Source organism: Arachis ipaensis, chromosome B1 (genome assembly GCF_059453495.1).
Source record: "Arachis ipaensis isolate K30076 ecotype BB chromosome B1, ASM5945349v1, whole genome shotgun sequence".
Classification (NCBI taxonomy): domain Eukaryota; kingdom Viridiplantae; phylum Streptophyta; class Magnoliopsida; order Fabales; family Fabaceae; genus Arachis; species Arachis ipaensis.
This window is the reverse complement of record NC_142436.1, coordinates 145,503,437-145,527,479: the sequence shown is the minus strand read 5'-3', so window position 1 is coordinate 145,527,479 and position 24,043 is coordinate 145,503,437. Positions and strand designations below refer to the sequence as shown.

The 24,043-nt window shown below is 24.9% G+C and overlaps 1 protein-coding gene across 1 annotated transcript; it reads right to left on the bottom strand.

Annotated features, from left to right (window-relative positions):
- Positions 1–7,721: 7,721 nt before the first annotated feature.
- Positions 7,722–9,883, bottom strand: LOC107614500 (exopolygalacturonase-like). The gene is made up of 4 exons (XM_016316697.3): positions 9,304–9,883; positions 8,884–9,173; positions 8,562–8,790; positions 7,722–8,469 (listed from the first exon to the last, which is right to left on the bottom strand). Exons 1-4 carry the CDS (start codon positions 9,865–9,867, stop codon positions 7,876–7,878), a joined length of 1,677 nt encoding a protein of 558 aa, XP_016172183.1. The 5' UTR covers positions 9,868–9,883; the 3' UTR covers positions 7,722–7,875.
- Between the last annotated feature and the right edge of the window lie 14,160 nt (positions 9,884–24,043).

The following is a 24,043-nucleotide window of genomic DNA, read 5'->3' as shown; positions in this document are numbered from 1 at the left end:
TGGAGACGTCAGTGAGTGCGACGGTGAGGAGAAGAAGAAAGACTGAAGAGAGAATAGGGACGTTCATCACCATCAGATTACGTCATTAGGGCATTTGGGTGGAGGGGGACCAAACGACGTCGTTTCAAGCTAATGAAAAAAAAAATCAAAGTGACCTGGACCGGATTTTTTGCACTGGCAACGTCACCGGTTTTTATTATGCCCGTACGGGTCAAACCGGATTTCTCTGGTCCGATACTTGAGCAGTCTGCATGATGACTCAGCCCAGCCAGGTGATCGAGTTTCCAATCGAACCGGCCGAGTCGAGTTGGGTTTGATAATTATGGTGCTGATGAAGAAATCGAAACCGATGCTTTTTATTTCTTACTTTCTCTATAAGGATTTTTTTTTTGGAGTAATTATCTAAATTAATTCCTTAAGATTTTAAAAGCGGATACTTTAGTTTCCAAAAAATAAAAACATCTCCAGAATTTTTTTTCGTTGACAAATCAATCTATGACATGCTTCTTCGTTTATATACTCAATGGAAAATAATGAAGTGGCACATATGACATAACGTGTTGGGGAAACACATAGAAAAATAAGTTCCTATTCTTATCAGTAATACGACGTCATTTTGTATTTATAAAAAAAAATCCTACGGCTTTAGAAGTCTCTTCCCCAACTTTCTCTCTCACATTCAGAAGCTCGCAACACTCAAAGTTTCAGTTCTCAAGCACTCAAAGTCTCAATCATCTCTACCGCCACCTTTTGCCGACCTCCGTCTCGGTGCCGCGTCGCTCTCTCTCCTTCCCTCCAACTTAGTCTCTCACACTCACAGCAGAGGCAAAGTTCAAAGCCTCAACATTCTCTATCGGCGCCTCTCACCGACCTCCATCTCATTGTCGCGCTGCTAGCCGGCCTCTTTGTGTCACGGTGCCTCTTGCCACCCCTCTGTGGCACCCCGCAGTCTTGTTGCTCGCCCTCATTGCTTGTTGTTGCCTCCCTTTCTATTCCTTGCCATCACTGCTAATCACTCAGTCTCATTGCAACCCTCACCCCTGTTCTCTCTTCCTTCTCTTCCTGGATTGGCATGAAAGCTCATCAAATTTCCCGTCTTCATGATCTCTGACAGTCTAGGGTTAATCTTTGACGCAATTGGCTTTACCTCTAGAGTCGCCGATTCATGTTGTTCTACCTCTCTGCTACTCCGATCCAGCTATTGCTATTGGAGACACCGTCCATGATTGAAGGTATTGTTGTTGCTACAGGTGTTCACGATGATCCTAGTGCTGTCTCTCATGATCCTGGACATGTCAAGGAAAACTTGATAAATACTACTCTCACGATCCTTTATTGCATCGGGGTAATCATCGATGGAAATTTTAGGTATTCCAGGATTTTGAATTTGTTGGTGACTTGCGTGGTGACGATGGAGTTTATGATGTCCAAAACAATGGCTTTCATGTTTAAGGTTTTGGAAATGGAGTGGAGGTTCTGGTTTTTACGGCGAGAGAGTTTAATGCAGAGGATATGGAGGTGGATATCAGCGAAGAGTGTGACTGAAGGGAGATAGAGGAAGGTGATGGAGGGTTTAAGGTTTTTTATTAGAAGATCAAGGACTGTTTTATTCTCGTCGCACACGTGGACACTTAATTGTCATGTATGAGAGTTTGCGTGCTAACTCAGTATTTTTCGTTAGTGAATCATGCTGGAAAATGGATGGAGATTAGAACTGTTATGTCTGATAAAAAAATATTGGAGATTGATTTGTGTATTAATTTATTTTAAAGATTAAAATTTTCGTTTTTAAAATCTTTGGAGACTGATTTGGGTAATTATTCATTTTAAATATCGAACTAATATAAATATTATGACAAAAAACAAGGATTTTTTATTTTTAAGTTATTTAAATATTTTATTTTTGAAAATGTGTAACACATAGAATATTTTATCATTTTGTGTAATGTATCACATCTGAAGGACTAATATCCAAAACTAATTAAAGCAAGATCTCGGGTATTATGCACTTAGGATAAAGTAACAATTAAAATTTAATAGATCCCAAGTACACCACAGATATAGTATAGAAGTTCTTCACGTAAAGGAATTATGTAAGGATGCAATTGGAATGAATTCAGTGTAATTAAATTATTAATCTTTAAAACATAAATTAAAAAAGAAGAAAAAAAACATAAATTTTGATCAAAATTCAACAAAACAAACGAATAGTTATGAGATTACTTCCATTGAAAATTGGTAAAATTCCACAAAAGAGAAAAAAAAGATCTGAAAAAATTTGTAGTTAGTAGAATTTTATGATCATTATTGATTATTGTTTTGATATAGATTGATAGTTTCTTTATCAAATATGTGTGTGTGAAATAAAAAATTTTAATTTTTGAAAAAAAAAAAAAACCCACTAAAGCACTAAAGTGGCTGCATCGTCTATCATAGTATCATTGTTTGTCGATTACCGCATCCATCCATTAGGTTATAAGTCCGAGTCATATAAAAAACGATGAAGCTCTCAATTATCGATTACCGCATCCACCCATTAGGTTATAAGTCCGAGTCACATAAAAAACGATGAAACTCTCAATTACAGGATCTTATAACAAATTTTTTTTATTAGCATATGAAGGATTCCGAAAAACGAATTGAGAAATACAATTTTCTTAAGTTTTTATTTTGTCAAAATTAACAACAACTAATATAAAATTATAGAAATTAAACCAAATTATATTAATTACAAAAATCACAACAATGTTATAATAATTAAAATCATAGAAATTACGGAATGAGAGTTATCAGAAGGGAGAAGCTGACGACGGTGATGAAGAATGAGGAAGACGGCAGTGCTCTCTAAAACGAAGAAGATATAGATGCTCTTAGACGCGACGGCGTTCTCCTCAGCTAGGTGAGGCGTGCAACGAATGATGCAGTGACCTTGGTAGGGCGCCGTGGAGGAAGCTTCTTCGTTTTCTTTGTCGGAGAGAAGAGACGAGTTTGAAGAGAAGAGAAGGAGACACTAACACAGAGACGAAATAATCAAATATGAAGGTTGGGTGAGAAACCCAGAAAAATAAAGAACAAATGATATTTTTTTAAATATTTTTTAGAATTTTTTTTGGTATGCATGATTATTAGAGTTCATGGAGGATGTTAATAAGATTGAAATAATTTTTTTAGTAAAGATAAATAATTAAATGTATTTTTGTTTTTGTTTTTTAATTATTTAAATTTTAAAACTGTAAAATAAACAATTTGATTAATTTAAAAAGATCATTTTTGTTTAACATATACAAAAAAAATTAAGTATTTTAAAAAATTAAATAAAAAAATTAATTTTTATTTTTATTAAATTATAAGAATATTTTAATAAAAGTAGTAATATAATATATATTTTTTTTAAAAAATAGGTGCTAACATGAAAAATAAATTTTATACGACTTATTGTTATTTAATTTGTCCATATTTTAAACGTAATGATAGGTACGAATTTATTATCGTACCAAAGTAAATACTATAAATAAATAACACAGTTTTTTTACTCTTAAATATTTGTATACCGATATACTATTTCGCTTATCAAAATTATATTAAGTAATGATTTTAATCTACTTAATATACTAAAACTGGGTTTTCCCCCAACTAATGAAAGTGAGGTGTCGATTTCTCATGAATCTATTTTTCCGTCAAAATGAATGTACTATGTTCTCTTCTAAGTTTATTTTATAAAAATATCTTTATTATAATTATACTATAATTAGCATTTAAGTAATAATGCATAATTATAGTAATTTAGGAAAATATCTTTATTTTTAGAAAGTACTATTCTCATGTAATGAAAGCACTATTCTCTCTTCTAAAATTATTTTTAAAAAATATCTTTATTATAATTATATTACAATTAACATTTAATGAATAGTGCATGATTATACTAATTTAGAAAAATATCTTTATTATAATTATATAAAATAATTTATTTAATATACTAAAATTGGATTTTTCCCCGACTAATAAAAGTAAGGTGTCAATTCCTCATCAATTTATTTTCTTTTCAAAATAAAAGTATTATTCTCTCTTCTAAATTTATTTTAAAAAATATCTTTATTAGAATTATATTACAATTAGCATTTAATGAATAATGCATAATTATACTAATTTTAAAAAAATATCTTAATTATAATTATATAAAAAATTAAACATAAATTTATAATTCTAATTGCTATAAATATGATACTAACGTTCGTAGTGGTAAATTGATATTACAATAATTAATTTCTATAATTATTTTTGTACTACTAAAGGCTATATATAGTATTTCTTTGTGGTTAGTGAGTTTAAATCTAAGAATCAAAGCATTCTTTTTTTCTAATCTGTTATTCTTCTTTGATTGGGCAATTGTTTCTAAGGAGCTTTGTAGGTCAAGTTCAAGTCACATCTCCTCCACGTTTTCTACGTTTGTCCAAAAATATTCGAAGTAGAGCATATAATGAGATTGAATTTCTTCAATTTAGGTTCAGTTTTGAAAAATTCGTGCCAACCTTGAAGATGCAATTCAAATATTGGTACTATATTTAAATTTTCGTCTCTTAAGCTTTTTGTATTAAAAATAATTTTATAACATATTATGATTTTTTTCATAAACTACCAGCTTTCTGGTGCATTAATGTAATGCCGTTAAGGAGAATAAAAGTCAATTTAATTTAACAATTTTAACAAGATGATAGTCTGAATTTGTACAGATTCTAAGTGTTCGATTTTATGATGTTATTTCGGTTGGTTGTTACGAGAATGATTCTAATCTATACGTATCTAAGGATTAGAATATATTAGTTATAATATTGTAATTGATTAAATTAGTTTTAGAGAAATTTAAATTGTTGTCTCAATTTATATATTATGACTATTCTTTTTGGATATGTTATTTTTTAACTTTTTAATATGATTTTTTTTTTATTTTTAAGTTTTTTTTTGGATATATGTATCACCTTTTTTTGTATTTCAGATTAGTGATGCAATTATTAAGAGAAATGTAATTCATTAATAAATTAGAATGATTAAAAGTTTAATTATATTGTGTGGACACAAGATTGATTAATTAAGATTAAGGCGTGAAAAAGAAAAAAGAGTCACAATACATAGTTTTACTTTCTTGCTAATATATAAAAAAATATGTGAAAGAAAAAAAATTAAAATATCACCATTAAAAAAAAAATTGTTAATCATACATATGAAAAGAGATTGGAGAATATACATGGATATAAAATATAAAAAATTATTATTCGATTGTAGAATAAAAAATGATCATATATATATATATAAACAAATATTTAGAATTATTTAACAAAATTAATATATATGTATAGATAAATAAAAAAATTGTTATAATTTATGAAAATTACACATATGATGATATTAATAATAAAGAATAAAAAAATTATTGAATGATTGTAGGCTCAAAAAAAATTAATCATGATAAAAAATAATTAATATATGCGATTTAAATATATTTACATACAATTAATATATATATATATATATATATATATATATATATATATAAAGAAGTATTTAGAATCATTTAACAAAATAAATATATTCTAAAAATAAAAAAATTATTAACTAAACAATTGATATATATACATATAAATAAATACGGAAATTAGTATGATTTATGAATATTATTACGCGTCTGATGGTATTAATGGAATAAAAAAATCATTGAATGATTGTAGGCTAAAAAAATATTTATAATAAAAAAATCAAAAAATAATTAATATATGTGACTTAATATATATATATACTTAAATAAGGAAAGATTTAAAATTATTTAAACAAAATAAATAAATATATCCTACGAATAAAAAATCATTGACTAATCGATTAATATATATTGTTAGTATAAATAAAAAATTATTAAATAAAAAAAATAGTATGTTTTCAATTTTGGGAATAAAACGTAAATAATTATAATATAATAATTTGTTTAGTTATTAATATTTATAATATTTATTTTAAATCATACATTTAAAAAAAAAGTAGATTAACAAAAACGATTAATAACTATATTAGAGTTGATACACATAACACTAGATTAAGAAAAAATAAACACATAACATGTTACTTTTTTATTAATTAAATTACTACAATTCAAATTAATTTCAATAAAATAATTTAAAATTATGATTTCAACCTTATCGCCAACGAGGTATAGCTCAAATGGCATAGTCTCCCTATACTCAATTAATGGGTTACAGGTTCGAGTCTCCTATCTTTTGTTAAAAAAAAAAAAAAAATCTTATCACGTGCATAGTACGAATTATTGAACAATTTATTATCATGTACATGGCAAGGATTATTAAATAATTTTTCATGTATTTTTTCCAAAATAAAAATAGTATTTTTACTTATAATTATTATTCTTTATCACTTTTTCATTTAAACACTAATATTATTTATTAATTTTTTTATTTTTATTTCTCACATTTTTTAAAAATTTCTTTTCAATATTTTAAGTATTTACTTATTAAATTTAGGTATTAATTATACCTCAATTACGGTATTAAGACTTTGAATATAATTTCAATTTAATTTTAGACAATATATATATATATGATATTTTAGATATTAATTATTATTATTTATTAACTTATTTTAAGTATTTAATTATTAAAATATTAGATATTAATTATATTTCGTTTACCATGTTAAGACTTTAGACATAATCCCAATTTAATTTTGGACAATGTCAGAAGCAAATATATATAAAATATTAAATTAGAAGAGTAGATTTTAATTTTACATAAAATAATATAATAAATATAGAGTATAAATAAATTTACTTGACAAATATAATTATTTATAGTGTGATATTTTATTACGATAACATATCTTTGTGTATTGACTCTCTCTCTATATATATATATATTCATTTTAGTTTATTATTTTTTTATTATTATATTTCAAATTTAAAGTTTCCTTGATCTAACATTGCAGTGAAAGAATGACAAGCAAAAAAATTTTAAAAAAATGAGAATATTCTAAACATAATTATCGTTAATCTTTTTTCTTTAGTTTTCAAATATATTATATATTTTATTTATTTAGAGTAATAACTAAATTTATTATAACTATAGTAAAATTATCTTTAAACTGTTAGTATTATTAGTAAAATTTTGAAATTATTGATATATTTTTAGTATTATAATTATTGCAATATCAATATATTAATAGTAAAGTGGAGAAAAAAATATAATATTATATCAAAAAAATTTTTTTAAATCATAATTATAATTTATGATTGAAATCATAATTTAAATATTTTAAACGGGATAATTTCATTTAGAGAATTCATAATTCAAACATAATTTTTATACACTTAATAACTACATTTGAGTTAATATATTTAATACTATATTTAAAAAAACACAACCAATGCATATCATATTATTTATTTATTAATTAAATTATTACAATTCAAATTAATTTTAATAGAATAATTTAAAATTATAATTTCAATTTTATCGCGTGTATGACACGAATTATTATACTTGTTTAAAAAATATAATTAAGATTAGGAAAGCTATTTTTATTTTTTATATTAAAAAGTATAATTTTGGAAATATAAGCTTAATATGACTCGATAAAGCAAGAAAGATATATACATGAAAGAACATAAAATATTTAAAAAATATAAATAAATATTCATAACATTAAATAGGTTAAAATAGAAATGATATAATAGATTGTATATAGTTTAGTTGTTACATAGCGAGAATTAAAGAAGGACACATATTTAAAGAAAGAAAATGTTAGGGAGATGAATAAAAATATATGACACGTTGTTCTTGGAACACATATGAATGCCTATCTAATGATATAGGCCTATTAGTGTTGACGTTTTTTTCTGATATTACGCATATTTTTGGCCTTCTGTCCCCCCTTCTTTACTTTTGAATTTTGCAGTTTTAGCTTCTTTGGTGCTTTTTTCAATGCCACATGCACCGATGGCAATTTTGACTTTGTGGGTACTTGTGGTGTCGGCTTTTTGGGTGCTCGCAATTTTGTTGCTACTGAAGTTTTTATCATCTTTAGTGTTGTTCCTGCTTTTGGCAACGTGGACTTTTTTAGTGCTGGCAATTTCGCTGGCACTGTTGGCAAGTTTGGCTTTGTTGGCACTGGCACTGGCACTGGCAATGGCAATCTCACCGGCACTGTTGGTAATTTAGGCATTAATGGTAAATCTAGGCAAGGTGGTGGAATTTGTATTCCTTCGAAAATAGGTTTAACATTGATGCATGATGAGTTTAATTGCGGAATCGTCAGCTTTTTAAGCGTGTTTCCAAACTGAAAATTAATGTCACGAAATATAATTCCTTCACATGGATTCAGCTTGCTGCACTTCATGTTCACTGGAGTTGCTGAAGTTGTAGTTCCCCTTATATTTATAAAATGTACATTCTTTATCTTCACAAGTGATGGCTGCACACATAGAATGAGTATATATATTTAGCATAACTAGCTCTTCCAAAAGATTAAAAAGATAAGAATGTTATTAAGCAAATTAAACCCACCTGTTTTGTGCAGTCTTTAGGGCACAAATACTCTTGGTCAATGATGATAGCATTCCTAACATCTTCCATGGTGATGTTACTGAAAAATACATCTGAAGCTGCACCCGGAAATTTGTGACCTGGCCATGCTTTGATTCTAAGGCCATTCGTTGTCCTAACAAGTCTGCTGTTCCTAACATGGACGCCTTTCACCTCAGCTTCTCCCTCTTCCTTTCCAAGGCTACCAATGCTGTCATGCATGCATATAAATAAGTAAAGATATTTACTCTCTCAACCAACATCTTAAACTTTTTTGTTCTAAAATATTTGATTAATTAATTACCTAATTCCATGTCCAGGGCCACATGTTACGTCCTCAACGACAATGTTTGAGGATCCTTGTATCATACCGATACAATCATCACCTGTTCCAATGAAAGTTTTAGAAACGATGACATTATCGGAGTGGCTAATATGAATGCCATCGGTGTTTGGGCTATTTTCTGGTGCAGTGATTTGAACATTGGTGATCCTGAAGTTTGCGCTGCTAGTTACGAAAATGTGAGAGCCTTTGGGATTTACCGACTTAACGCCATGCACAATCACGTTGGTTACGTTGCTGAAGTATAAGTTCTGCAATCCCATACAAGGAAAAGTTAGATGAAAGTATGGCATTCTATACCTCTGTAGCCATAGAATAATTTATTTTGCTGAAAAAAAAAAGACACATAAATAATTATATCTCTAGTTAATAATAACTTACAGCAGGATTCTTGACGCATGAGCCTTGAGTTTTTTTGTCGCAGTCCTCCACTATTTTCCAAGAGCTATGGCCCTGGCCATCAAATGTACCTACACCGGTAATCTTGAGGTCAAAGTGATCCTCGATCCTGAGCCAATGTTCGTTCATATACTCAGAAATATCCGTGGAAGCCAAGACAGTGCCATCAATCTGCATTACTATCGGCCCATTAAACTTGCATGGCCCATTCAGAAACATTTCCCCAATCAGGAATCTCCCAGGAGGAACAAGAAACCTGCTCTTCACCGTGGACTCCCGAGTTGCCGCCCATGCATCCATGAAAGCCTGAGTGGAGTCCGTTTCGCCATCGGGTACGGCTCCGAAATCCATAACATTGTGTATTTTCTCGCCCGGAAGAAGCACGTGATGATCACGTTCTACGTCTTGTCCCGCATGAATATCAGGACCACCTATCGGCTTGCTTCTTGTCTTGATCGGTCCCGCATTTGCTTCATAACATGATAATGCAAAGAGAGTAATAATAAGAACAAGTGTATATATCGTAGCTCTCTTCGTGATAATCATTGTTTCTATTGTTCTTCTTCTTTGTGATTTTCGTTCTCTAACCTCCAACTCTTCTCTATTAAATAGTGAATATCAGGATTCTGTATTATGCTAAAGCAGTTGTATGCATCTCTATTAATGGAGATTGTGTTCTGCTAACTTTTGTTTTGGATTCTACCAAATTTAGAAATTTATCTATCTTTGGGGTGAACATTTTGCATTCAGTTTTCTCCTAAACAGTTGCCAGCGTAACTAATCAATAATAAAAATAAAACAGAAAATATAACCAAAGAAACATGTAGCATTGCAACTTTCAAGTTTAGCTCTCTGAACACCGTAAAAATGTGCTGTAACATGTGACAGCAACGTATCAGTTGTATATGTGTTAGTGGTTGGTAGGAAAATACTCACTATATATATATATATATATATATATCAAAAGAGTGCATAGGATATAAAGGATATTTATTGGGAAAAAATATTGATTGATATAGTATTAAAAAGTAATGTTTAATTTATCAAAAAGAATTAAAAATTATATTTAATTTAAAAATATAGAAATAAATAATTGTTAAATATTTATTATAAAAAATAAATTAAAAAATTAGATACCAAATAATAAATATAAAATTAATTACAAAAAAAATTCACATGTTAATTTCTCTTTATATTTCTATCACTACACCATATCTGGCAGTTAGCGGCGGTTATGAAATGGGATAGCGGCTATGAAGCACGGACACTTCGCTGAGTTATCGTGTCCACGTGTCGGACACATTTCGGATACGACACTCACCGACACTCGTCCGACACGCGTGTTTGCTGTGTCCAACCGTGTCTTAATAAAAAAAAAAAATTCTTCTCCGGACACGTTTGGACACACCTAAATACCATCACGTGTCCGCGTGTCCAGTCTTATTTTTAACATATATTCTTAAAATAAATTTAGATATAGTATACATATATAATGCCAAAATTATTTGTTTCAATTATAACGGCGGATTCGTAACCACTATCAAATAACGTATTATAATTTTTTTTAGCCAAATTTTTAAATATGTGATCAATTCGCTAATTTCTTTTACATTCTTACACTACGTAATTTGCTTTAATTTAGTAAAATACACAACAACCAATCAAACTAAAAAACAAAAAACAGAACAAAAATATATATGCAAAAGTTAATATATAATAGTAATTTGTCCTAAGTACATCAATGACTATAAAGTAGAAATAAGTAACTCAAAAGTAATTAAACAGTGAATAATTAAAAAGTGATCAGATTCAAGTGTATTTATTTTTGTTGACTCAAACTCATGATTTATCATGCAGATCATTAGTGCTAGAAAATGATCTTGCGCGGGAAAAGGTCGGTGCACTTCCCAAAGAATTCAGATCTGCAGCTACGTAGGTGGTAAATTATCTCCTTATTGCTGGATTAGGTATCTTAACAAACTCTCCATTATCTGTCTCTTTGCTTCTCCTCTGTTGCCTCTACTTTTAGTTCTGCTACCTCTGCCTTAAGTTCTACAATCTCCTTTTGATACTCCTCAATTTGCACATCGGAGTCCGACTGCTGTGCAATATTATTATGAAAACACCGAGTGGGACATGGTCTGAAACCTAGTCCACGAACTCCTCTTGAGTGCTCCTTTTCAAGAACTTGTGCAAGGGAATCATTTTATAAAAGCTTCTTGTTGGATGTGTCTTAGCCCTCAATATGTGCAATTGCTTCTTGTAGACATAGGAGATTCGGAGTTATACTAATTTTAAATCCACTATTGTAAATTCAAAAAGAAAAGTGAAAAATAAAAAACATGTCTTACACAAACAATATGTACATCGTCATTTATATACGAGCCATTCTTTTTTTATGAGTCATAGTTCATATCTCTCCTCTACCAATACGCTTTTTTTATCTTTGTTTCTATAACATTTATGTAGACACAACCATATAACAAACAATACTATATTACAAAAAACAAAGCAAAAATATAAAATTGAATTTAAATTGATTACTTCTTCGTATTTTCGTTTGGCCAATATTTTAAAACTCTCAATATGTGTGTAACGTTACCTTAAATGATTTATAGCATTTTTTTTTTTGCACTTCTCCTATAAACAAAAAACAAACATAAATGTACATGTGATAAATTAATACAATGTGAGAGAGGTCTATGAAATAGTCATGTATCGTTTCGGAAAAAAAAAAAAAAAGCATAAGATAAAGGTATTTTTGATAGAATTTTTTTTACTATCACAATCAATTTAGCATATTTAGCAATAATTCAAAAAATTTGAAATTGAATACAATGAAATACTAATTCATATTTATTATCTTTGTGTCATCCTTCCATCGATATTTAAAAAACTATTTTCAGTGATTTGCATCTATTTTTTTCTTCAGAAACGTTTTGTGCTATCATAAAATTTATGATACAAATTATTTCTTGTGTCTTTTTAGTTTTTTTTTTTTTTTTTTATCTTTTGTATAATTTTTTGTTTTATTTCTACAAACATTTTACATCAAGTAAGCAAAATCAATGAATAGGATAATCTTATTTGGATACGTAAAGAATGTCAACATAATCTATATAGGCTTGCAATATGTACAAGAGCAAGCATGTAGTAATATATTTTTTTTTTGGGTGAATATTATGTGCTCCCAATATCGAATCCTAAAAATGTCTCTACACCAGCCCACCAACGTGTGGTCAATACCCATCTCCTTTTGGTTAATATTTTGTTATTTATTTTTTTTACTTAAAATAAACTTATAGTAATTATTTAAGTTAAGCTAAATTTTTTTAAATTGGATATTTAAGTCTTTTAAATTTTAAAATATCCAAATTAAAACGGTTTCTAACATTTATTTTTGTTAGTTAATACAGGACCATCAAATATTTATATATGTGAGCTAGACAAATTAATCATTAGAGTGAAATACAATTTTTTTTTTAAATTTAAAAAATTTCAAAACAAACCCTGAAATAATTTTGAAATTACAAGAAATATTTTAAATATTTTTCAAATGTCAATGACTTATAATATATTTATTAATCAGAATAATAAAATTTAAAAAATATATAATAAAAAATACAAAAAACAAAAAAATATGTATTAAAAAATAATTGTATTTATTAATACTAAAATATCATAAAAAATAATATTATTTAATTATTAACTTATCTATATTAAAGTAATGTAGAAACTATAATAATAACAACTAAATTTAAGAGGTCATTGCATTATATATAAAGACCATTATTTATAGTATTATTCTCTACGTACAAATTATTTTTCTATATAAGTCTATATAAATCATTTATATTCACGCGCGCACATTTTTCTTTGTCTCGTTACTGCATGTATTTATTCTCTTTCGTTATCGTCGTCACCAACACCACCTCCTCCTCCTCCGATCCTCCTCCTCCTCCTCTTCCTCATTCTTTTTTCATTGGAATTTCTTCTCCACCTTTCTTTTTCTCTTTCTCCTCCATCATCAGTTATCTCGTTCTTGAAGATAATGAATAATTCAAGTTCAGATTATCAATTGAACTAGAGCAAAATTGATTATTATTTTGAATTATTGTTTTTGCTTGTGAAAATTGTTGTTCATCGTTGATGGTTTGAATTGAATGTAATATAAAAGTTCTACGTTAGAGGAAATATATTTTTCTGTATTTGCAGCAAATTTAGGTGTAATAACATGAAGATATTTGGGTGTAACACGAAGATATTTGAGTATATTGTTTAAGAATTTTCGGTGTATGTGTGCTGATAAGTTCTGTATAATTCAAAACTCTTCTTCTCCCTCCTCCTCATCTTCTGGTACTTCTTCTTCTTCTTTTTCATCATCATCATTGTCATCTTCTTTTTTTTTCTTATTTATCTTTTTTTTTTTATTTTATCTTCTCAAGTTTCTTCTTATTTTACTCTTAACAAGAATAAAAACAAAAAAATTTCAAACAAAAAAGAAGAAGAAACACATAATGGTACAAAATTATTACTTGGAAGAGGATGAACTTACATTCATTCAACTAAAAGAAAGAAAGAAATAGGAAAAAAAAGAAGAAGAAATGTAGCATTAGAAGAAACATTTTTCTATATTTGCTGCAAAATTGGGTATACATGAAGATATTTGGGTGTAACACGAAGATATTTGAGTGTATTATTTAAGAATTTTCGGTGTATGTGTGCTGATCGATAAGTTATGCATAATTCAAAACTCTTCTTCTTCTCCCTCTTCATATTCTGCTCTTCTTCTTTTTTTCATCATCATCACCATCTTCTTCTTCTTTTTTTCTTATTCATCTTTTTCTTTTTGCTTTACCTTTTCAAGTTTCTTCTTGTTTTACTCTCTTAACAAGAATAAAAATAAAAAAAATAAACAAAGAAGAAAAAGAAACACATAATGCTGCAAAATTACTTGAAAGATGATGAACTTACATTCATTCAACTAAAAGAAAGAAAGAAATAAGAAAAAAAAAGAAAAAAAATGCAGTATTAGAGAAAATATTTTTCTGTATTTGCAGTAAATTTAGGTGTAACACGAAGATATTTGAGTGTATTGTTTAAGAATTTTCGGTGTATGTGTGCTGATAAGTTCTGCATAATTCAAAATTGTTCATCTTCCTCCTCCTCATCTTCTGCTGCTTCTTCTTCATCATCTTCTTATTTCATATTCTTATAATTCTTCTTGGCAGGAAAAAATTAAACAAAGAAGAAAAAATACATAATGTTGCAAAATCAATAAAAAGAGAGGAGGAAAAAAATACAGCAACAGCAACAATAATAAAAAAAACGACGATGAAAATGAAACACGCGAAGAAAAATGATGAGAAACGCAAAGAAGAAGAAGAAGGAAGAAGAGGAGGAGGAGGAAGAACGCGAGATACAAAGAGGAACGTAATTTTCACGCATGCGTAAATTTTGTTGGATTTAGGTTAACTTGTATGACCTGTATGTCAAAAAAACTTGTATCTGTGTAGTAGTATTCTTATTTAGAGAAAAGGACAAATAGGTCCCTGACTTTTTGTCCTTCGGACATTTTCGTCCCTGACCATTGAAAAATACTTTTAAGTTCCTGACCTTCACAAAATTTGGACGGATCAGTCCTTGAAGGAGGTATTTGGACGGATCAGTCCCTGACGGAGGCATTTGAACGGAGGGACTGATCCGTCCAAATTTTGTGAAGGTCAGGGACTTAAAAGTATTTTTCAATGGTCAGGGACGAAAATGTCCGCGGGACAAAAGGTCAGGGACCTATTTGTCCTTTTCTCTCTTATTTATATACCTAAACTCCTAAGATATTGATACTAACAAATTTAGAAAATATTTTTAAATTAAAAAAATCAATTCTTTCTTAGCATAGTTGCTAATTAAGTAACCATGGCAACACAAATAGTAATAACTATAAGTCTACTTTGTTTAATATTGTAACTAGGAGATTTCAAAAACTGAACAAAATATTTAGATTTTTGTCAAGATATTTTTTTTTTGAAATGTTGTAAAGTATTAAGAATTTCAAACTGAAATTTTGTAAATGATGCACACTAATTGTATGGTTGACTAAAACTTGTAAATTTGACTTCAGAAAATATTTTATTTTCATTACATGCAAGTTTTAAAGTGTTGTCTTCATAAGTGTTTATAGTTTTGCATAAATATTTTAATGATTAAAATAAATATAAATTCATTTTATTTAAATTAATTTTTTAAATAATATATTTTTAAAATTAATTTATAATTTGTTTCAAAAATATATAGAAAATATATATATAATTAAATTTGAGATAAATAGACCAAAATTTTTAAAGAAAAATTATTAATTTTAAAATAATAATCATTATTGTGTAGATTTTTCATCATCAATGCATATTTTATATTTGTTAGAAGTATATGCACCACGAAAATCACAAGTCCAAAGCTAATCTTTTCCATTTGCAAAGATATTTTTTTATTAATAATTGGGTTTAAAGTCTAACAAAAAATAAATTAAAAAACAATCATTCTTAAAAATAAGATGCCAATAAAATCAGCATAAAGATAAAGAGAGATATAAAAAGATAAATTAAATAACATTGCATGATAACTAAAAGATTTATATGATCATAATTAGTCATTCTATCTTCACAAAAGTTTGTTTTTCGAAATTAATATTATATTCTTTAGTTGATTAGCCTGCTGTACCTCTCTCTAATTGCTAAAATAAGAGTTTGAGAAGAATGTAAATCAATATCGTCATAAAAAATAAATATTGCTAGGAAAAGTATAGGTAATCAACAAGATTTTTGAACAATGTATAAATAATGTGAACTAATAGGGTTAAAAGAGTAAATTTAATTAGTAGTATTAAATTAGGATATAGTATATTTTTATTTAATTGGTGGTTGTTCATATTGTTCAAAATTTTCATTGTTTCTGGCACTCTCCATATTACTATAACAATTAAGTCCACTTCCACAACCACATGATTATGCCCAAAGTTTACAGCAAGATCTACACCTATTAAATTTTTTCAAAGTTCTATCGAAGTAATCGAGGTAAAAACTAAGTTTGTATTAAAACCAGCTAAAAACTTTATATTCATGTCTATAATAATATCTCCACAAGTTACTTTTTCATTATGTAAAATTAAATCGTTTGTGTTTAGCTTAATAAAAGAAAGTTTTGGAAGTGTCATTTAATGTGCCTCTCAACATATATAATAACCAACTACTTTTTTTAATTCGATCCAGTTCAGTCAAAGCATACTAAAATTTTTTTGTTAGATAAACAATAAGGGGACAATCTTTTCCTCTTCAATAATATCATCAACATCAAAACAAATTTATTCTATCGATACCATAAAAAATTCATCGTAGTAATAAAAAGAAGGGCTAAAAATTTTCAAAACAAACCCTAAAATAATTTTAAAATTACAAAATAATCCCTTCAAATATTTTAAATATTTTTCAAATGTCAATGACTTAAAATATATTTATTAATCAGAATAATAAAATATTATTTAAAAATATTAATAAAAATACAAAAAAACAAAAAAATATATATTAAAAAATAATATTATTTAATTAACTTACCTATATTGAAGGGATGTAAGAACTATAATAATAATAACAATTAAATCTAAGAGATTATTGTATTATATATAAAGATCATTATTTATATATCTAAACTCCTAAGATATTGATACTAAATAAATTTAAAAAAATATTTTTAAATTAAAAAAATATTTTTCTTAACATAATTGCTAATTAAGTAACCATGGTAGCACAAATAATAATAATTATAAATCTATTTTGTTCAATATTACAATTAGGAGATCTCAAAAACTAAACAAAATATTTAGATTTGTCAAGATATTTTTTTTTAAATATTGTAAAGTATCAAGAACTTCAAATTAAAATTTTATAAATGATCGACACTAATTGTATAGTTGACTAAAACTTGTAAATTTGACTTAAGAAAAAATTTGATTCTCATTGCATGCAAGTTTTAAAGTGTTGCCTTCATATGTGTTTTTAGTTTTGCATATATATTTTCAATTGTTATTATGAAAAATTTTATGTTAAATAGGTGTTCTTCTATCTTTTCAAACAATACTAACTTATATTCTTTTTCATCATTAAAAAATAATTATAGAATATAATACTTACAAATTAAATTAAATGAGTATTTTTTATATTAAAAAATAAATATAATTAAATTTGAGATAAATAGACCAAAATTTAAAAAAAAATTATTAATTTAAAAATAATCATCATTGTTGTGTAGATTTTTCACAATCAATGCATATTTGTTAGAAGTATATCCACTACGAAAATCAAATTAAAGTCCAAAAATTATTTTTTCATTTGTAAAGATTTTTTTTAATAACCGGGTTTAAAATTAAAAAAAAAATAAACTAAAAAACAACAATTTTTAAAAATAAAATGTTGATAGAATCAGCATGAAAATAAAAAGAAATATAAGAAGGTAAATTAAATAATATTACATGACAATCAAAAAATAAATTATGATCATAATTAATCATTTTATTTGCACAAAATTATACTCAAGATTTACAGCATAATTTATACCTATTAAAATTCTTTAAAATTCTGTTGAAAAAATCAGCTAAAAACCTTCTATTCATGTCTATAATAATTTTTCTACAAATTATTCTTTTATTATGTAGAACTAAATTGTTTGTGTTTAACTTAACAAAAAAAAATTTAATCTGTCTCTTAATTATATAATGGCTAACTACGTTTTTAACTCGATCCATTTCAGTTTGAACATACTAAAAATTCTTTGCTAAATAACAAAAAAAAAGCAATCTTCTCCTTCTTAATAATATCATCAACTTTAAAAACAAATTTATTCTGCCAACACCATAAAAAATTCATCATAATAATAAAAGGAAAGACCAAAATTACTCTTAATAAAAAAATTTGATAGATAAATTATCTAAAAATCAAGTCCCAAAAAAAAAGTTACTAAAAAATAAACTATTACTAATGCTCATTCACGTGTCTCACACCACCTTACAATCACAAAACACAAAAAACAAAAATTTAAGAAATACACCACAAATAATACAACTGTTTTCCTTCGCTATATATTTTTTCTAGTGCGTTCTTCATTGGTCAAAAGGGAAATATCTACCATTGACATGGACTAAATAACTAATAACAAGAGTAATTACCCGTGCCATGCACGTGATAAGATTGAAATTATAATTTATAATTATTTTTTTAAAATTACTTTGAATTATAATAATTTGATTAATAAAAAAGTAACATGTTATGTATTATTTGTTTTTTTTAATCTAGTGTTAATTGTATTAACTCTAAAATAGTTATTAATCGATTTTAATGATATATTTTTTTCAATAAATCAGACATATATACTGAATGTGATCATAAATAATATAGTAATAGTTAAATCCACCAACAAATATATTGGTTATTATCACACTACAAAACAAATCAAATATAAAGGCTATTAGCACTTAGAATCGTAGTTAGTAACCATTAAGTATAAAAAATAATAAACAGAAGAAGATCTATATCTGAGGTACGAATTTTCAAAATGATAAATAATTGTAACAATTCACTATTACTCTTTATATATATACACACATACACTAACTATACACGATAATAATTAACAAATATTTTCAACAGAGATACTTGCTACAATTAGGTGAAATTTATGTCATTATATTTTATTAACCGTTATGGTTAATTCAATAGAGATACTTACTCAATATATATGTTATCTTAATTCAATTATATGCCAATATTTTTAGAAAAGAGTTATTTATATATATATATATATATATATATATATATATATATATATATATATATATATATATATATATAATATTATTGCTATATAGGAAGCATATATAAATTGCTATATTTTTTTATTATATTATAAAACTTAAAATTATAGTATCATGCTATTATTAATTCTAGATACTTGCTATAATTATATTAAATTTAATTATGACTCTAAATAAATAAAATAGATAATATTTAATATTATTTTTTTCTTTTTTACATTTAATATTTACTGTAAATATAAAAAGTAAAATAATTAATAAAAAATATGAACAGAAAATAAAACATATTAATTATAATTTAATTTGTTATCTAATTAATCTTGTATCCATACGATATAACTTTACGAAAATGTTATGAATCACAATCTTTTTTATTCTACAAAAAAAAACACTATATGTAGCCTTTAGTAGTACAAAAATAATTATAAGAATTAATTATTGATATTGATATTAATCAAAATTATTTATTGATACCCTAATTTTTTAAAAATATATTTTACCTTTTTAAAATATAATGCATATATCGTGTAGACCTTCTTCTTCTTCTTATTATTATTATTATTATTATTATTATTATTATTATTATTATTATTATTATTATTATTATTATTATTATTATCCACTAATTGATATCAAATTAAATGGGTCACTATTAATGTGTGCATCAACTATATCATAATAAAATTATTGCACTTGAATGAGAATTCGAACTATATCAATTGATATAATTAGAATGATTAAAAATATCGATGATGGATAAGTAGTTTAATAACGCATTGAATATTGATTTGATATAATTATAATGAAGATATTTTTTAAATTAATATAATAATGCATTATTCATGAGATAATTGTAATATAATTAGAATAAATTTATTTGAGAGAAAAAAAATTCCTGTGTAATTTTCAAAAACTATAATATATATATATTACGGTAGTTTTTCTTAATATATATACATATACATAAATAGTTCTATACATATACATAAATAAAAAATATATGAATTATATTTTGTTAAACAACATGTTACCAGTTATTAAAAATATTTAAATTACATATATTAATTATTTTTTGTTATAATTATTTCGTTTTATATATATAATTATTTTTTATTCTATAATCGTCCAATAATTTTTTATTTTTTATATCCATATATATTCCTCAATCCCGATCACATTCATACGCATATTAACAGTTTTTTTGAATACTGATGTTTTAATTTTTGTTTTCCTTTTTTTCACGTATCTTTCCTTTTTTTAAATAGTGATGTTTTAATATTTATTTTTTTAAATATATTTTTTTTAATAATTACATTACTAATCTGAAATATCAAATGATAAAAAAAAGGAGATACATATATCCAAGAAAGAAAATAGACTTAAAAATCAGAAAAAAAATATATTAAAAAATATAAAAAAATATATTAAAAAAGAATAGTCGTAATATATAAATTGAGTCAACAATTTAAATTTCTCTAAATCTAATTTAATCAAATACCAATATTAGAAATAAATTACTTAAATAATATTTAATCTATTCTAGTCCTTAGACACGTATAGATTAAAGTCATTCTCATAACGACAACCAACTAAAATAACATTGTAAGTTCGAACATTTAGAATTCGTGCAAATTCAGACCATTCCCTTGTTCCTTGAAAACCTTCTGTATCCCTAATAGAGTTGAATCGCAATTCCTTTTATGGAAAAAGAGTTAAGGAGGTGGCTTTGATGTGTTGGAGACTAAAATCCTGAAGTCACTATTTATATTTGAGTGTGACACCCATTAAACCTTAAAGGCCAAATAAAATAGTATCTTTGTCTCATTTAATTATAAATCAAAAGTAATAATGATTATTTAATTCAGCATTTATAATAATAAATGAGATGACCATTATATAAGTCATTTAATATAAAATAGCTTAATTTACGATTATAATTAGTATATATTGCAATAGATTAGGAAATAATAATTTCGTAACAAAATAATCATTCAATTTGAATTACAATTAATTGATTGATAGAAATTATAATAAATTGTATGATATTTAAATAATTAACCAAATCAATTAGTTGATATCATTAATTTATTATAATAAATTGAATTTAATGAGTTAAAAAAAATAAATTGAAAAACACCATTAAAAACATGCCACGACAGTTTGATCATTAAGTGTAGAAATTTAATTTTTATATAATAGAATAGATATTTACAGATTATTATATTAAACACAGACTAAAAAAACATTCTAAACAAAATAAAAACATCAATGGTAAAATATAACCTAAAAATTCACTTAAATTAAAAAAGAACCTGTGATGAATTATAATTAATCTTTATATGAGAAGTAAAAGTAAAATAAATAATTAAAAATAAAGTAAAAAAAAGCAATTAAAAAAAAATAAAAGAAGATAAAAAAGATAATGTGTGGAGTAGATAAAAAATGTATTACAATAGAAGATTGATATAATTAATTAATACAAAGGATGAAAGAGAAAAATTAAAATACGATCTTATTAAAAAATTTTATTTTAAAGAAGAACATATTAATCAAATTTTATAAAAATATTACAAAAAATTTAAATTATCTTTAAATAAAATAATAATACCCTTAAGAATTATTAATCAAAATAAATAAAAAAGAATTAATATAAAACAAAATCATAGAAAAATATTAGCAAAATTAAGATAAAAAAACAAAAATAAAAAATTACAAATATTTTACCTGAAGTACAAAAAAGAAAAGAAGAAAAGGGATATATAAAATAATAAGATAATAAATTGAATTAATTGAGTTTATTTATTTCATTGCTTTATATATTATTTATTAAATAATTTAATATTTATCTCGATAAAATTAAATAATAAATTAGTTATAATTAATTTAATTTAATGAATCAAACAAAATTTAAAATAATGTGATATTTACTCTAATTAAATTAAATATTTAAAGTTATGATTAATGTAATTTAATGAATCAAATAAAATATTAAATGATGAAATATTTATCCTAATCAAATCAAATTACATAATTGATTAGTTATAATTAATACAATTGAACGAATCAAACACGTTAAATTGAAAAATAATTTAATTAGTTTGTGTCTTAAGGACACATTCTAAAAATATTTATTTTTCAACAACTTTTATAAAATATTTTTCATAATATTTTTAACCTATGGTCTAAAGGCACAATTATAATAACCCATTAAAAAATACTTAATTAGTTAATACAAATAATTAGAATAATTAATTTAGTTCAATAAATTAAAAGAAATAAATATAAAAGAAAAAGATAAAGAAAAAGTGAAATTATAAAAACGTGTAGCCATTAAAAAGTAAAAAAAAAGTCCCTTTTAATTTTTTATTTATTAAGTATTAATTTATTATAATTAATTTCACAACATTTATTATACGTTATTCATCCTACAAATTAATACAATCAATTAATTGATATCAATTATCGATAATTAATTTTAATTGATATAACTCATTTCGCTATACTTTCTAAATAAATAATTAAAAATGCATGTCTCAATTTTTTGTTAAGTAGAATAAAATAAAATACATAAATTGAGTAGATATAAATCTGAAAATTATAAAATTTTATTAACCACTCAAATAAATTAGTACCATAAAACTAAATTTAATATCTATTTTAAAAATAATTACTGACCTTTTATTCTTTTAATTATTTATAATTTAAATAAAGTAATACCATATAACTTATTTTGTTATCTATTTTAAGTAATTACTAACAAATAATAGCATATTTATAAATATTAATAATAAAAATAGTCTCACTAATGTAAATGATTAATACAATAATTATATAAAAAAATAACTAATTACATAATTACATAATTTTTAAGATCCTATATAGTTGAATCTAATAGACAAATAAAAAAATATCTATATAATAATATCTTAATATTTTATTTTAGCATACTATAAATCATATTATAAATTTATATTTCATATTATAATTTTAAGTCAACTCCTTAAACACATTATAACATAAACCATCTAAAAAGTTACACCAAATTAACAAATATCACATGGGTCACAACATACACTCTAAATTGTCACGATATTTCAAATAAAAAGAGCATCAATACAGAGAAATCAATGAATATAACTAAAATAAAAAGAGCAACAAAGAGACACACAAAAAAATAATAATAATAAAGAGAATCAATAAAAATATTAACATATAAACCACATACACGAACAATGTATATATTAATTGTAAATCACAAAAAAAGACTATATATATATATATATATATATATATATAAATTGAAGTACACATGACATAATAAAATATTACAAAACAAAATTATAGTAAGATTATTTAAAAACAACGTAAAGATGACACATCTTTTTTGTTAATCATAAGCTAAAAGTAAAAAAAGTATGCACCTAATAATAACCAATTAAAATACAAAAATATAAAAAATATATAAAAAAATAAAATATATAAATAAAGATAAAAGAAACAAAAATTAAATAAAACACAAAAATTATACCCTAAACATGAGGGAGGGAGGGAGAGAGAGAAAAAAGAGAACAAATGAGTATAAAATATTTGATATTGTATAAATAGATGGTATTGAGAAAAATAAACTAATTAAATTAATTCATATATTTCGTTATCATATTTATTATTTATTAAATAATTTGATATTTACTCCAATCAAATCAAACAATTAATATAATTAACCAAATTAATTAATTGATGTAATTAATTATAATTAGTCCATTTATATAAATTATAATAAATGGTGAGATTTGAATGTCTAATCAAATTAATTAATTGATATAATTAATTAATTATAATTGATTTGCTTTAATAAATTAAATA

Bases quoted from the DNA above. Each gene is read 5' to 3' on its own strand.
- LOC107614500 (XM_016316697.3), bottom strand. From the start codon at position 9,867: ATGATTATCACGAAGAGAGCTACGATATATACACTTGTTCTTATTATT. The intron at 9,174-9,303 runs GTAAGTTATTAT...ATGGGATTGCAG, and splicing joins CATGCGTCAAGAATCCTGCT to AACTTATACTTCAGCAACGT. The intron at 8,470-8,561 runs GTGGGTTTAATT...CTATGTGTGCAG, and splicing joins CTAAAGACTGCACAAAACAG to CCATCACTTGTGAAGATAAA.